Source organism: Mesoplodon mirus (assembly GCF_964341445.2).
Source record: "Mesoplodon mirus genome assembly, chromosome: 14".
Classification (NCBI taxonomy): Eukaryota; Metazoa; Chordata; class Mammalia; order Artiodactyla; family Ziphiidae; genus Mesoplodon; species Mesoplodon mirus.
Window position 1 is genome coordinate 50445832 of NC_138990.1, and position 12113 is coordinate 50457944.

The 12113-nt window shown below is 36.4% G+C and overlaps 1 protein-coding gene across 1 annotated transcript in view; it reads left to right on the forward strand.

Moving 5' to 3' along the window:
- Positions 1-12113, forward strand: part of BIRC6 (baculoviral IAP repeat containing 6) — a 238845-nt gene that overhangs the window by 83531 nt on the left and 143201 nt on the right. The window contains 6 exon segments of the mRNA XM_082642249.1: positions 6280-6467; positions 7295-7618; positions 7857-7956; positions 10228-10442; positions 10778-10986; positions 11334-11680. Coding sequence (XP_082498375.1) covers positions 6280-6467; positions 7295-7618; positions 7857-7956; positions 10228-10442; positions 10778-10986; positions 11334-11680 — 1383 coding nt within the window.

Genomic DNA, 12113 nt, shown 5'->3' on the forward strand with positions numbered 1-12113 from the left:
TTTTTTTTGCGGTACGCGGGCCTCTCACTGTTGTGGCCTCTCCCGTTGCAGAGCACAGGCTCCGGACGCGCAGGCTCAGCAGCCATGGTTCACAGGCCTAGCTGCTCTGCGGCATGTGGGATCTTCCCGGACCGGGGCACGTACCCGTGTCCCCTGCATCAGCAGGCGGACTCTCAGCCACTGTGCCACCAGGGAAGCCCCCCATACATAGCATCTTAAACAATGTGGATGTCCTCTTTAATAACTGATTCCATTTTTATTATAATTATCTAAATTAACTATGGTTTATTATGGTGCACTTTATCATAATCTAATAAATTAGCATAATCAATGTCGTAGTATCATCTAATTTTCAATACTTAATTAAATTTTTCTGAATATCATAATAACTTTCTACATTTGGCTTGTTTGGATCAAGATGACATATCTTGATCCTTTTTTTTAAATAAATTTATTTTATTTATTTTATTTTTGGCTGCGTTAGGTCTTCATTGCTGTGCACAGGCCTTCTCTAGTTGCGGCAAGCGGGGGCTATTCTTCGTTGTGGTGTGCAGGCTTCTTATTGCAGTGGCTTCTCTTGTTGTGGAGCGTGGGCTCTAGGCATGCGAGCTTCAGTAATTGTGGCACACAGGCTCAGTAGTTGTGGCTCGTGGGCTCTAGAGCGCAGGCTCAGTAGTTGTGGCACATGGGCTTAGTTGCTCCGCGGCATGTGGGATCTTTCTGGACCAGGGCTTGAACCCATGTCCCCTGCATCGGCAGGTGGATTCTTAACCACTGCGCCACCAGGGAAGCCCCCATCTTCATTCTTGAAGAGTATTTCACATGTTATAGCATTGTAAGCCAGCTATTATTTCTTCTAGTTATTTAAAGGTAATCTTTCATTTTACTTTACACTGTTTTTGTTAGACATCACTTGTCAGTCTTATTATTCCTTTTTTAATGTCATTGTCAGTTTTCAAGGTGTTTTTGAGATTCATACTGTCTCCCTTCTCCCCTCCCTCCTTTATTTCTCCCCTTCACCTCCTTTCTGTGTGTCTTCAGCATTTTTCTATGATTTCTTACATTGGTTTCAGTTGTATTTATCCTGGTTGGGATTCACAGGGCTTCTTGAATGCTTACTTCGTATCTTCCATCAGCTTTAGAAAGAGCTCAGCCATTAACTGTTGAAACACTGCCTCTGCCCTGTTTTTTTTTTTTTTTATTTTATTTTTATTTTTTTTTTGCGGTATGCGGGCCTCTCACTGTTGTGGCCTCTCCCGTTGCGGAGCACAGGCTCCGGATGCGCAGGCCCAGCGGCCATGGCTCACGGGCCCAGCCGCTCCGCGGCATATGGGAACCTCCCAGACCGGGGCACGAACCCGTATCCCCTGCATCGGCAGGCGGACTCTCAACCACTGCGCCACCAGGGAGGCCCTGCCCTGTTTTTTTATCTTCTTTCTTTTTGCGTCTCCAATTTCATGTATGTTACACTTCATCACTATAACGGACATAATTTCAACTTTTAAATCTCTTCTTTTACTATGGATATTTTCTTCTAATTCATCTTAGTTTACTGTTTCTCTCTTCCAATGTGTAATCATTTGTGGGGGAAAAGCTATCTTTCCTTCGTTCTACTGCAGTGTCACCTCTCTTCAGAATTATGTGTTTGCTATCTGTGTGGGTCATTTCTGTTCCTTTGGTCAGTTTATCTAGCCTTATGCCAATACCTCATTGTCTTAATTACTGTAACTTTATGTTAAGTCTTAAAATCTGCTAGTACAAATCTACCAACTTTTTTTCTTTTTTGGTAGATTTAGAAAATTTATATATGAAGCTTTCATAGTGTTGTGCAGTCATTACCACTAATTCCAGAGCGTTTTAATCACTCCAGAAAGAAACCCTGTAGCCATTAACAGTCACTCCCAATTCCCCTCTCCCCCATCTCCTAGCAATCACTAATCTGTTTTGAGTCTCTATGGATTTGCCTACCCTGGACATTTCCCATAAATGTGGAATCATATAGTATATGACCTTTTCGTCTGGGTTCTTTCACTTTGTTTAATATTTTCAAGGTTTCTCCATTTAGCATGTCTAAGTGCATCATTTTTGTAGCTGAATAATATTCCATTTTATATTTACCACTTAAAAATTTTTTTGGATATACCACATCTCGTTTATCTACTCAGCAGTTAATGGACATTTGGGTTGTTTCCTCTTTTTGGCTATTAAGAAAAATACTGCTGTGAACATTTTTGTGTTAAGTGTTCATTGTGATGTATGTTTTCTGTTCTCTTGAGTGTATACTTAGGAGTGTAATCCACCAACATTCTTTTTCTTAAAGATGCTCTTTCATAAAGATTCTGGGTCTTTTGTATTTCCATTTTTTCCATCTTTATTGAAATATAAATGACATATAATAGTGAGCAAGTTTAAGGTGTACAGTGTGTTGTTTTGAAAAATTTATATATTGTAAAATGATTACCTCCATAGCATTAGCTAATACTACTTCATTGCGTCACAGAATTATTATTTCTTTTTTGTGGTGAGAACATTTAAGTTTTACTCTCTTTGTAACTTTCAAGTATATAATGCAGTATTATGATCTATAATCAATGTGCTGTACATTAGATCTCAGTAATTCCATTTAAATTTTAGAACTGGATTGATAATTTATACTCAAAAAACTTATTGTATTTTAATATGGGGTTTGAATATAAGTCAGTTTGGGAGGATTGACATCTTAACATTAAGACTTTCAGTGCATTAACATGGTAATATTCTTTAGTATATATTTATGCTAAATTAGGTATTTCATTTATCTTGGTGATGTCTTATAGTTCTTGGTGCACTAGAAGTTTTGCACATCCTTTTTAGATTTATACCTATTATAAGTGCTATTTTTCTTAATTTTATTTCCAGGTTTTTCTTGCTGGTCTATAGAAGTATAATTGATCTGTGTATATTAATCTCCTACCTGGTGACACTGCTATATTAACTTATTAATTCTTGTAGATTGTACATTCTTAGGGATATTTTTTTAGGGATTTTAAATATACACAATTACATCATCTGTTAATAAAGAGATTTTTACTTTGTTGTTTTTCTAGGTGTTATATCTTTTATTTCTTTTTCTTGCTCTATCATGCTTCCTAGGACTTCCTGCATTTATACTGAATAGAAATGGTGATAGTAGTCATCTTTGTCTTGTTCTCACCTCTTTTTTTTTTATATCTAGTTTTAGAGGCTCTTAGTATAAAAATAGAAAATGATATTGAAAGCTCAGACTGTGCAAAAGATTTAAAAATTAGTTTTGTAGTAGCAGGATGACTTATTTTTCTTGGGTTGTTTGTGTCTCTTATGTGTTTCTTGTGACTTAGCTCATTTTCCTTTAAATGTTATTTGGGCATTAGATTTTTAAAATCAGTAAAGGGCTAAAATACACATGGTTAATATTGAAAAATCACTTAAATTACCCCAAAGTACAAGTACAACATAAATGCCTTAGTAAGTCTAATAATTTTCCCTCTAGGGTTGGAATGAACTGCTGTTGCTTTGGTGGAACGCTTGATGGTGCAAATGGATTTCATTTTACAGCACACAACTTATATGAGTTATGATTGCTTTTTCTTTGCCCAAGCTTATATAGTTGAATTTGTGCAAGTTAAATGAGGTGTATGATGGCTACACTGTAATGATCATGGTTTTTTTTTTTTAAGTTGAGGAAATTTTTAATTGTTAAGAGGCTATGCACAGTTTTGTTGTTATTTCAATCTTGTGATTATAGCTTAGTTTTTAAAAATAGTTTATTTGAATTCTGGCATAATATAGTCATTGTTAGATGTTAAGATAGGCTGTCAGATTACCTTTTTTCTCCCCTTTTCAGGTTTTTATGAGCAAATTACTTCTCTCAATTTTATTTTATTTATTTTTATTTTTATTGGAGTATAGTTGATTTAAAATGTTGTGTTAGTTTCTGCCATATAGTTCCCTCAATTTTAGATACATTATCTGTAAAATGAGATAACATATTACCTACTCAAGTGCCATTGCAAAGACTGAATGAGTTGATGTAAGTTCCATACTTAGCACTATGCCTCATGTTAGGTTTGATGTCACACAGCCCTTGGTTCTAACCCTAGTTCTACCATTAGGTAGCTCTACAGGGTAACTTATCTGAGCCATTCTTTACTTAATCAACTAAAGACCAGAATCATACTACCTGCCCTTCAGGGTTCATTTGTTGAATGTAGTAATTAACTAAAACAGTGTAAGGTAGTAGGTAATACATACTAAACATTTGTTATTATTGTAGCAGTTATCTTTCCTTAATATAAGTAAGTCTTTCTCTTACTTCACTTAGTATAATAATCTCCAGGTCCATCCATGTTGCTGCATATGGCATTATTTCATTCTTTTTCATGGATGAGTAGTATTCCATTGTATATATGTACCACATCTTCTTTATCCATTCATCTGTTGATGGACATTTAGGTTGCTTCCATGTCTTGGCTATTGTAAATAGCGCAGCCATGAACATTGAGGTGCATGTATCTTTTCAAATTAGAGTTTTCTCTGGGTGTATGTCCAGGAGTGGGATTGCCGAATCATATGGCAATTTTATTTTTAGTTTTTTAAGGAACCTACATACTGTTTTCCATAGTGGCTGCACCAATTCACATTCCCACCAACAGTGTAGGAGTAGGAGGGTTCCCTTTTCTCCACACCCTCTCCAGCGTTTGTTATTTGTAGACTTTTTAACGATGGCCATTCTGACCAGTGTGAGGTGGTACCTCACTGTAGTTTTGTTTTGCATTTCTCTAATTATTAGTGATGTTGAACATCTTTTCTTGTGCCTATTGGCCATCTGTATGTCTTCTTGGAGAAATGTCTATTTAGGTCTTCTGCCCATTTTTTGATTGGGTTGTTTTTGTTACTGAATTGTATGAGCTGTTTGTATATTTTGGAAATTAAGCCCTTGCTTATCACATCGTTTGCAAATATTTTCTTATAGGTTGTTTTTTTGTTTTGTTTATGGTTTCCTTTGCTGTGCAAAAGCCTATAAGTTTGATTACGTCCCATTTGTTTATTTTTGCTTTTATTTCTATTGCCTTGGGAGACATTGGTGCAATTTATGTCAGAGAATGTTTTGCCTGTGATCTCCTCTGGGAGTTTTATGGTGTCATGTCTTATATTTAAGTCTTTCAGCCACTTTGAGTTTATTTTTGTGTATGGTGTGAGGGTGTGTTCTAACTTCATTGATTTACATGGGGCTGTCCAGCTTTCCCAGCACCACTTGCTGAAGAGACTGTCTTTTCTCCATTGTATGTTCTTGCCTCCTTTGTCGAAGATTAATTGTGTGAGTTTATGAAATTAAGTTTTTATTTCAGCTTTTTCCAAAATGTTTTACACAGATACTGGTAAATATATAATGGGAAAAAAGTTCTTTTATGCTGTATATTTAAATAACATTGAAAAGGGGAGTAAAAAGATTTTAACTTCGTGCGATTTCAGAGAACTGTAATGATGGTAATGTTCATGGGTAAGCAGTATGTGCCAGACTTATTTGACTGTGCATCTGACATGCTTCTCTTCTTCTTAGTGTTCTGAGGAGCATATGGTAGGAAACATTGCTTTGCATATTTGTGGGCAAGATTCTCTTTCCAGGCTATGCTTTAAATGAGGAAATAGGTGTCGTCAGTCTTGTTAAATGATGTTCTTGTAATTGAAAGTTGTTTGAGGTTTTTAGGGGAGGGAGAAGAAGGTGGTGTTGCTGTAAGAAACTTAGTAAAGGAAACTCAGCCTGTTTCTTATGCCCAAATTGCGTAAGAGTTTAGCCATATTAAATGAAATTTCTTCCATGCAGACAATATTTTTAATCTCAAAAGCATACTAATTTTTCTTTGATCAAAAGTCATTCCTGGGGGCTTCCCTGGTGGCGCAGTGGTTGAGAGTCCACCTGCCGATGCAGGGGACACGGGTTTGTGCCCCGGTCCGGGAGGATCCCACATGCCGCGGAGCGGCTGGGCCCGTGAGCCATGGCCGCTGAGCCTGCGCGTCTGGAGCCTGTGCTCCGCAACGGGAGAGGCCGCAGCAGTGAGAGGCCCGCGTCATTCCTGGATCCTTATACTTGAATACTATTATTATCGATATACTTTTACCATTAAGATTTCCTCTAAAGAGTCTTATTTTTTAAAGGAAAATTAACTGTAGTTTTAGTGTGAAAGTAGTATATACTTTGTCTGTGTTTCTCTGTGAACCTTTTCTTCATCCTGTTTTTTTTCCCCCCTTGTCTTATGCCAGTGAGTTCCTTCGGGGTTACTCCTGCAGTAGGTGGACTATCATCTGGGACAGTTGGGGAAGCTTCGACAGCCCTGAGTTCAGCAGCCCAGGTAGCTTTGCAGTCTCTCTCTCATGCAATGGCTTCAGCCGAGCAACAGCTACAGGTGCTGCAAGAGAAACAGCAGCAGCTTTTGAAGCTTCAGCAACAGGTTGGAGACTATTTGGCTCTTTGTTCATGCTGTCTCTAAACTTCAAAAGCTGAAAAAATACTGTAAAAATGACCATTATTTTTGTAAAGGAAATTAGGTTGACCGATCTGAGCTAATCATTTTCTACAAAAATTGAGGTAACATCTTTGTGATATACTTAACTTTTTAAAACTTATATAAATGCATTTTCTTTGATACATATCTGGGTGAATATAATTGATATTTTCTGTGCAGTCTTTAAGTAAGTTCCATTCTTTACTCTGTTTATAAACACTCTTGGTCAAACATAAGAGTTAAAAGTTACTATTTTAATGGATTGAAAAACCTAAAACAGCATTTTAAAGACCAATTAAATTAATGTGAATTAAAATTTAGTAATAATAGCAGACGTTTGGAAACTTCATACAATGCCAGGTGACAAATTGTATCAGGTTAGGCAACATGAGAATCCATTTCCTGTTAATATTTTGTTTTGAGGAGAACTTTGTTTCCTTATTTACATTTAATTGTTCTGGTTCCTTTCTGCCTTTGCTTTGAGAAATTCCTATTTCCCAGATACTCAGGAAAGTTTATATCAAATATTTAAGGAAGTATGTGTGTGTGTGTGTGTGTGTGTATTATACACACACACACACACACACATACACACACGTATATAGCATAGAAGTACTCCATTCATGTTGAGTCCATTTTTTACTTAATTTCATTTTTATTGAACTGGGATCCAGTTAATCATGCTTATTTTCACAATATATACCCACGTAGTACTCCCCACAATTTAGATAGGCAGGATTAGTCTACATTTGTTGCTTTTACTTCTTTTACAGAAAGCAAAGCTGGAAGCCAAGTTACATCAGACAACAGCTGCAGCAGCTGCAGCAGCATCAGCAGCATCAGCAGTAGGTCCTGTCCACAGCTCTGTGCCTTCCAACCCAGTGGCAGCCCCTGGATTCTTCATTCATCCATCTGACGTTATTCCACCCACTCCAAAAACAACACCACTTTTTATGACTCCACCACTCACCCCACCCAATGAAGCAGTTTCCGTTGTGATTAATGCCGAACTTGCACAGCTTTTCCCAGGCTCAGTTATTGATCCCCCTGCAGTCAATCTTGCTGCACATAACAAAAATTCCAACAAGTCCAGAATGGTAAATTACTATGTTTTAAATAGGTGTTCGCTTAGACATTTAAAAATATTTTGATGTATACGCTAACTTTAGAAAGCAAAGTTTTATTACGTTAACTTGTTATATCAAATTAGATTATTTTATTTAATGTTACAGAATATACATCAGGAAATGGGACTTGTTAACTTTATATTATGGTTATTAGTTTTTATAGAGCAAGAGTGATATCAATATAGAGTTATACTTTTTTCTTTTCTAGAATCCACTTGGCTCTGGTCTAGCCCTTGCAATTTCTCATGCTTCACATTTTCTTCAGCCTCCACCTCACCAGTCCATTATTATAGAACGAATGCATTCAGGTAATCTTTGATTTTCTTAAAATATTTTTTTTGCCTTGTCTGCTGGCCCTTTGAAGACTTAATATTGTGTAGTTTGATTTTCTTGTGCAAATAAATCACATCTGCTCTTGGGAAAGTGCTTTTTACCAAGAATAAGTATTACATAAGGCTCAAGCTGTGTACTTACCAAGTTGGATGGAAGAGTGCTGCTGAGTGGTTTCATTAATTCTATCCAAGCAGTGGGTTTCATCTGTATAAGAATCTCACCTGGGGCTTCCCTGCTGGTGCAGTGGTTGAGAATCCGCCTGCCAATGCAGGAGACACAGGTTCAAGCCCTGGTCTGGGAAGATCCCACATGCCGTGGAGCAGCTAAGCCTGTGCACCACAACTACTGAGCTTGTGCTCTACAGCCCGCGAGCCACAACTGTTGAAGCCTGCTCGCCTAGAGCCCGTGCTTTGCAACAAGAGAAGCCACCGCAATGAGAAGCCTGCGCACTGCAACGAAGAGTAGCCCCCGCTCACCGCAGCTAGAGAAAAGCCCACACACAGCAACGAAGACCTAACGCAGTCAAAAATTAATTAATTAATTAAAAAAAAAAGAATCTCATCTGTTGAACTATGGTTGACATACATATCTGTCTTTATTATAGCTGCTCAATTACCAATACACTAAAAATTATGCTTAAAGAAGTATTCATTAAGACTAGCATTCTAATGTTGGAACCATTTTTTGAGAATAGCTGACAGAATTACTGCTAATTAAAATAACTGAGTAGGATTACTAACATTTCATGGTCTCTGGATAGTTCATATTTTACTTAGGCTTGTACCATGCTTATATGCTAGAGACCTATGATCAGGATAGGTGCTTTTAATTAGAGCATGTTTACTAAATACATTGTAGGCAATATTTGCCTTATTATCCTACCAAATGTTATTTCTAGGCTTGAACAGCAGCAGAATTTGACAAAGTCCTTAGGTGTGTTTTATAGGAGGAATTCACATGAATATAGGGCATACTGTATCACTTTTCATCATATGAAGAGTTGAACCATATTTGCTTTATTGCAGTGGGTTTTTTTCCCCTTTGGAAGAGAGAGTTTTAAAAAAATAAAGTGTTACATGCTATTTTCTGCCCAACTAATCATTCATTGGTAACGATAATTAGTGTTCATGGCATATAGAGTGAAATTCGTTGTTGTCCAGTCTTTATGAAATGTGAGCAGTTGTTTACACTATGATTTGGTTTTCTATCTGTGGACTTGACTGTGGCATGTAAGCCCCCTAAAGGGGGGAGAATTATGTTTTTTGTTCAGTAGTCTTTCTGTTTAGGAAAATACTGCCTTGTTTTCCTTAAAATGGCTCTATGGAGATGGCACTAGTCCCACAAGTTAAATTTAGTTGGGTTCCTTCACTGTAAAATGTAACTGGTACGGTTACTATCTGCCCCTAACACAATAAAGAAGAAAAATAAGTAGGATTTTATTAATGCCTGCTGTTTCCTTAATTGAGCTTATTCCTGAAATGTGTGTGAGTTGAGAGATGCAAATCTGCTCCTCTGGTTCTCTCAGATCATTCTTTTGTTAATATATGAGCTTACACATAAAAGACATACTGTCTCTTTAGTGTGGCCCTTAAGACTAAGCCTTCTACTTCATTTGGAACTGAGCTGAAGAGACAGTGATGTGTCAGTATGGGAGGGAAGCATTGTTTGAGATAAGTTTTATCTGTCTCCATTGGAGGACCTTCCTCAGAGATTTTTTAGTGTGGTAGTAATGACTACATGTGATTTCAGCCTTACGCTTGTCCTTTACACCTTAACCCCAATGTAAGATGCAACTCCAAAAGATGTTAAATAAGGCTTAAGAAAACCAAAATCAAATAATAAAATTTGGTATGAGTAATAAATACATTTAGTTGTGAAATTAAAAGAAAAAAAGACCAAATGACTGAAAGAAGAACCGATAGGTACTTCATTGAATTAATCTATATTTTTGCTGATTTACCTTTTTTTGCTGTAGTGTTTTAAAATAAGCTTATATGTACAGTTGATTGCCTTCATAGTAACAAACTTATTCTTATATATTTTTTACTTAAATCTTGGGGTTCAAACTAATATAAATTGAGGTTTTAGACAGTTTTTTAATGAGAATTATTAGCATTTCTTCTTGTTTGTAGTTTAGTAAGTTGATTTCATATTTTAAGATGAATGTTCCAGATTGTTTCAGAATGTGTCTTTTGGTTAATTGATACATGGTATTTGTGTCAGCTGTTGCTCTCTATCTCTCATAGGAGCAAGGAGATTTGTGACCTTGGATTTTGGTAGACCAATACTGTTGACAGACGTATTGATACCCACTTGTGGAGACTTGGCCTCCTTGTCAATTGACATTTGGACATTAGGAGAAGAGGTTGATGGGAGGCGATTGGTAGTGGCAACAGATATAAGCACCCATTCACTAATTCTTCATGATTTGATACCACCTCCAGTGTGTAGATTCATGAAGGTAAAGAACTTCAAGAAAATGAATTGATATGCTTTCCATGTTTCTGATAAGTTATGAAAAATATTCAGACATATAATTTTAAAGTATCCTTATAGTGCAGGGAACCATATTCAATATCCTGTGGTAAACCATAATGGAAAAATTATGTATAACTGAATCACTTTGCTGTACAGCAGAAATTAACACAACATTGTAATTCAACTATACTTCAATTAAAAAATGAAAATGAAAGTATCTTTTTATAATTTATAATATAGTTATCTTTTAAAATACATGATTCAGATTTTTATTGTGGTAGATGGGTGGTTATGTATATTTATAAGTTTTCATTTCAGATCACTGTCATTGGACGCTATGGAAGTACAAATGCCAGAGCTAAAATCCCATTAGGATTTTACTATGGTCATACCTATATCTTGCCTTGGGAGAGTGAACTGAAATTAATGCATGATCCTCTGAGGGGAGAGGGAGAATCTGCAAACCAACCAGAAATTGACCAGCATTTAACAATGATGGTTGCTCTACAGGAGGATATACAGTGCAGGTTAGTAGAAAATTGCAATATATTTTAGTGTTATTGAAACCTTATATTTTCTATAATGTCTCCCACATACTTGTCAAGAAATGACTTTTCATAAGTGTATAGAAAAGAGCAAAAGGCGGTAGGACACTAGCATGTTATAATAATGTTTAATGCATTAATATATTGTGATTAAATAATTGGTTCTATTTTTTTAGTACTTACCAACTGATTAATTGACCAATTGATTAATTCTTTTTAATGGTTGTGTGTTAACTTGTTTTAGAGATTTAATTTTAGTGTGTATTCGTACATGTATGTCAAAGAGAACATTGCAGGAATTGTTTTGTTCGTTTATTTTTTACTTACAGGTATAACTTGGCTTGTCATCGACTAGAAACTCTTTTGCAAAGTATTGATCTTCCTCCTCTCAACAGTGCTAACAATGCACAGTACTTTTTGCGAAAGCCAGACAAGGCCGTCGAGGAGGATAGCAGAGTCTTTTCTGCCTATCAGGACTGTATTCAGCTACAGCTTCAACTAAATTTGGCTCATAATGCAGTGCAGAGGCTCAGAGTAGCTCTTGGAGCAAGTAGGAAGATGTTGAATGAAACTTCAGACCCAAAAGATTTAATTCAGACATCTTCCACAGAGCAGTTACGTACTATCATCAGATATTTATTGGACACTTTGCTCAGCCTTCTTCACTCTTCCAATGGTTTGTATTTGACTTAAGTACTTAAAAAGGCCGGAAATATATTTGATGTGATTTTGTTGCAAGTTTTGTTGTATTAATATCTCCTGGGTTCTGTTTATTTTGGTATCCTTTCTGATGTATTTATGTAACGTGTTTTTAGGTTAATTCATTTTTTCCCCTTATTTTTGTTTTTCTTAAATAGATTTTTGTTTTTAATTTTTGAATTTTACTTTATGTTTTTATACAGCAGGTTCTTATTAGTTATCCATTTTATACACATCAGTGTATACATGTCAATCCCAATGTCCCAATTCATCCCATCCCCCCCACCCCCCCAGCCGCTTTCCCTCCTTGGTGTCCATACATTTGTTCTCTACATCTGTGTCTCTATTTCTCCCCTGCAAACTGGCTAATCTGTACGATTTTTCTAGGTTCCACATATATGCATAAATAT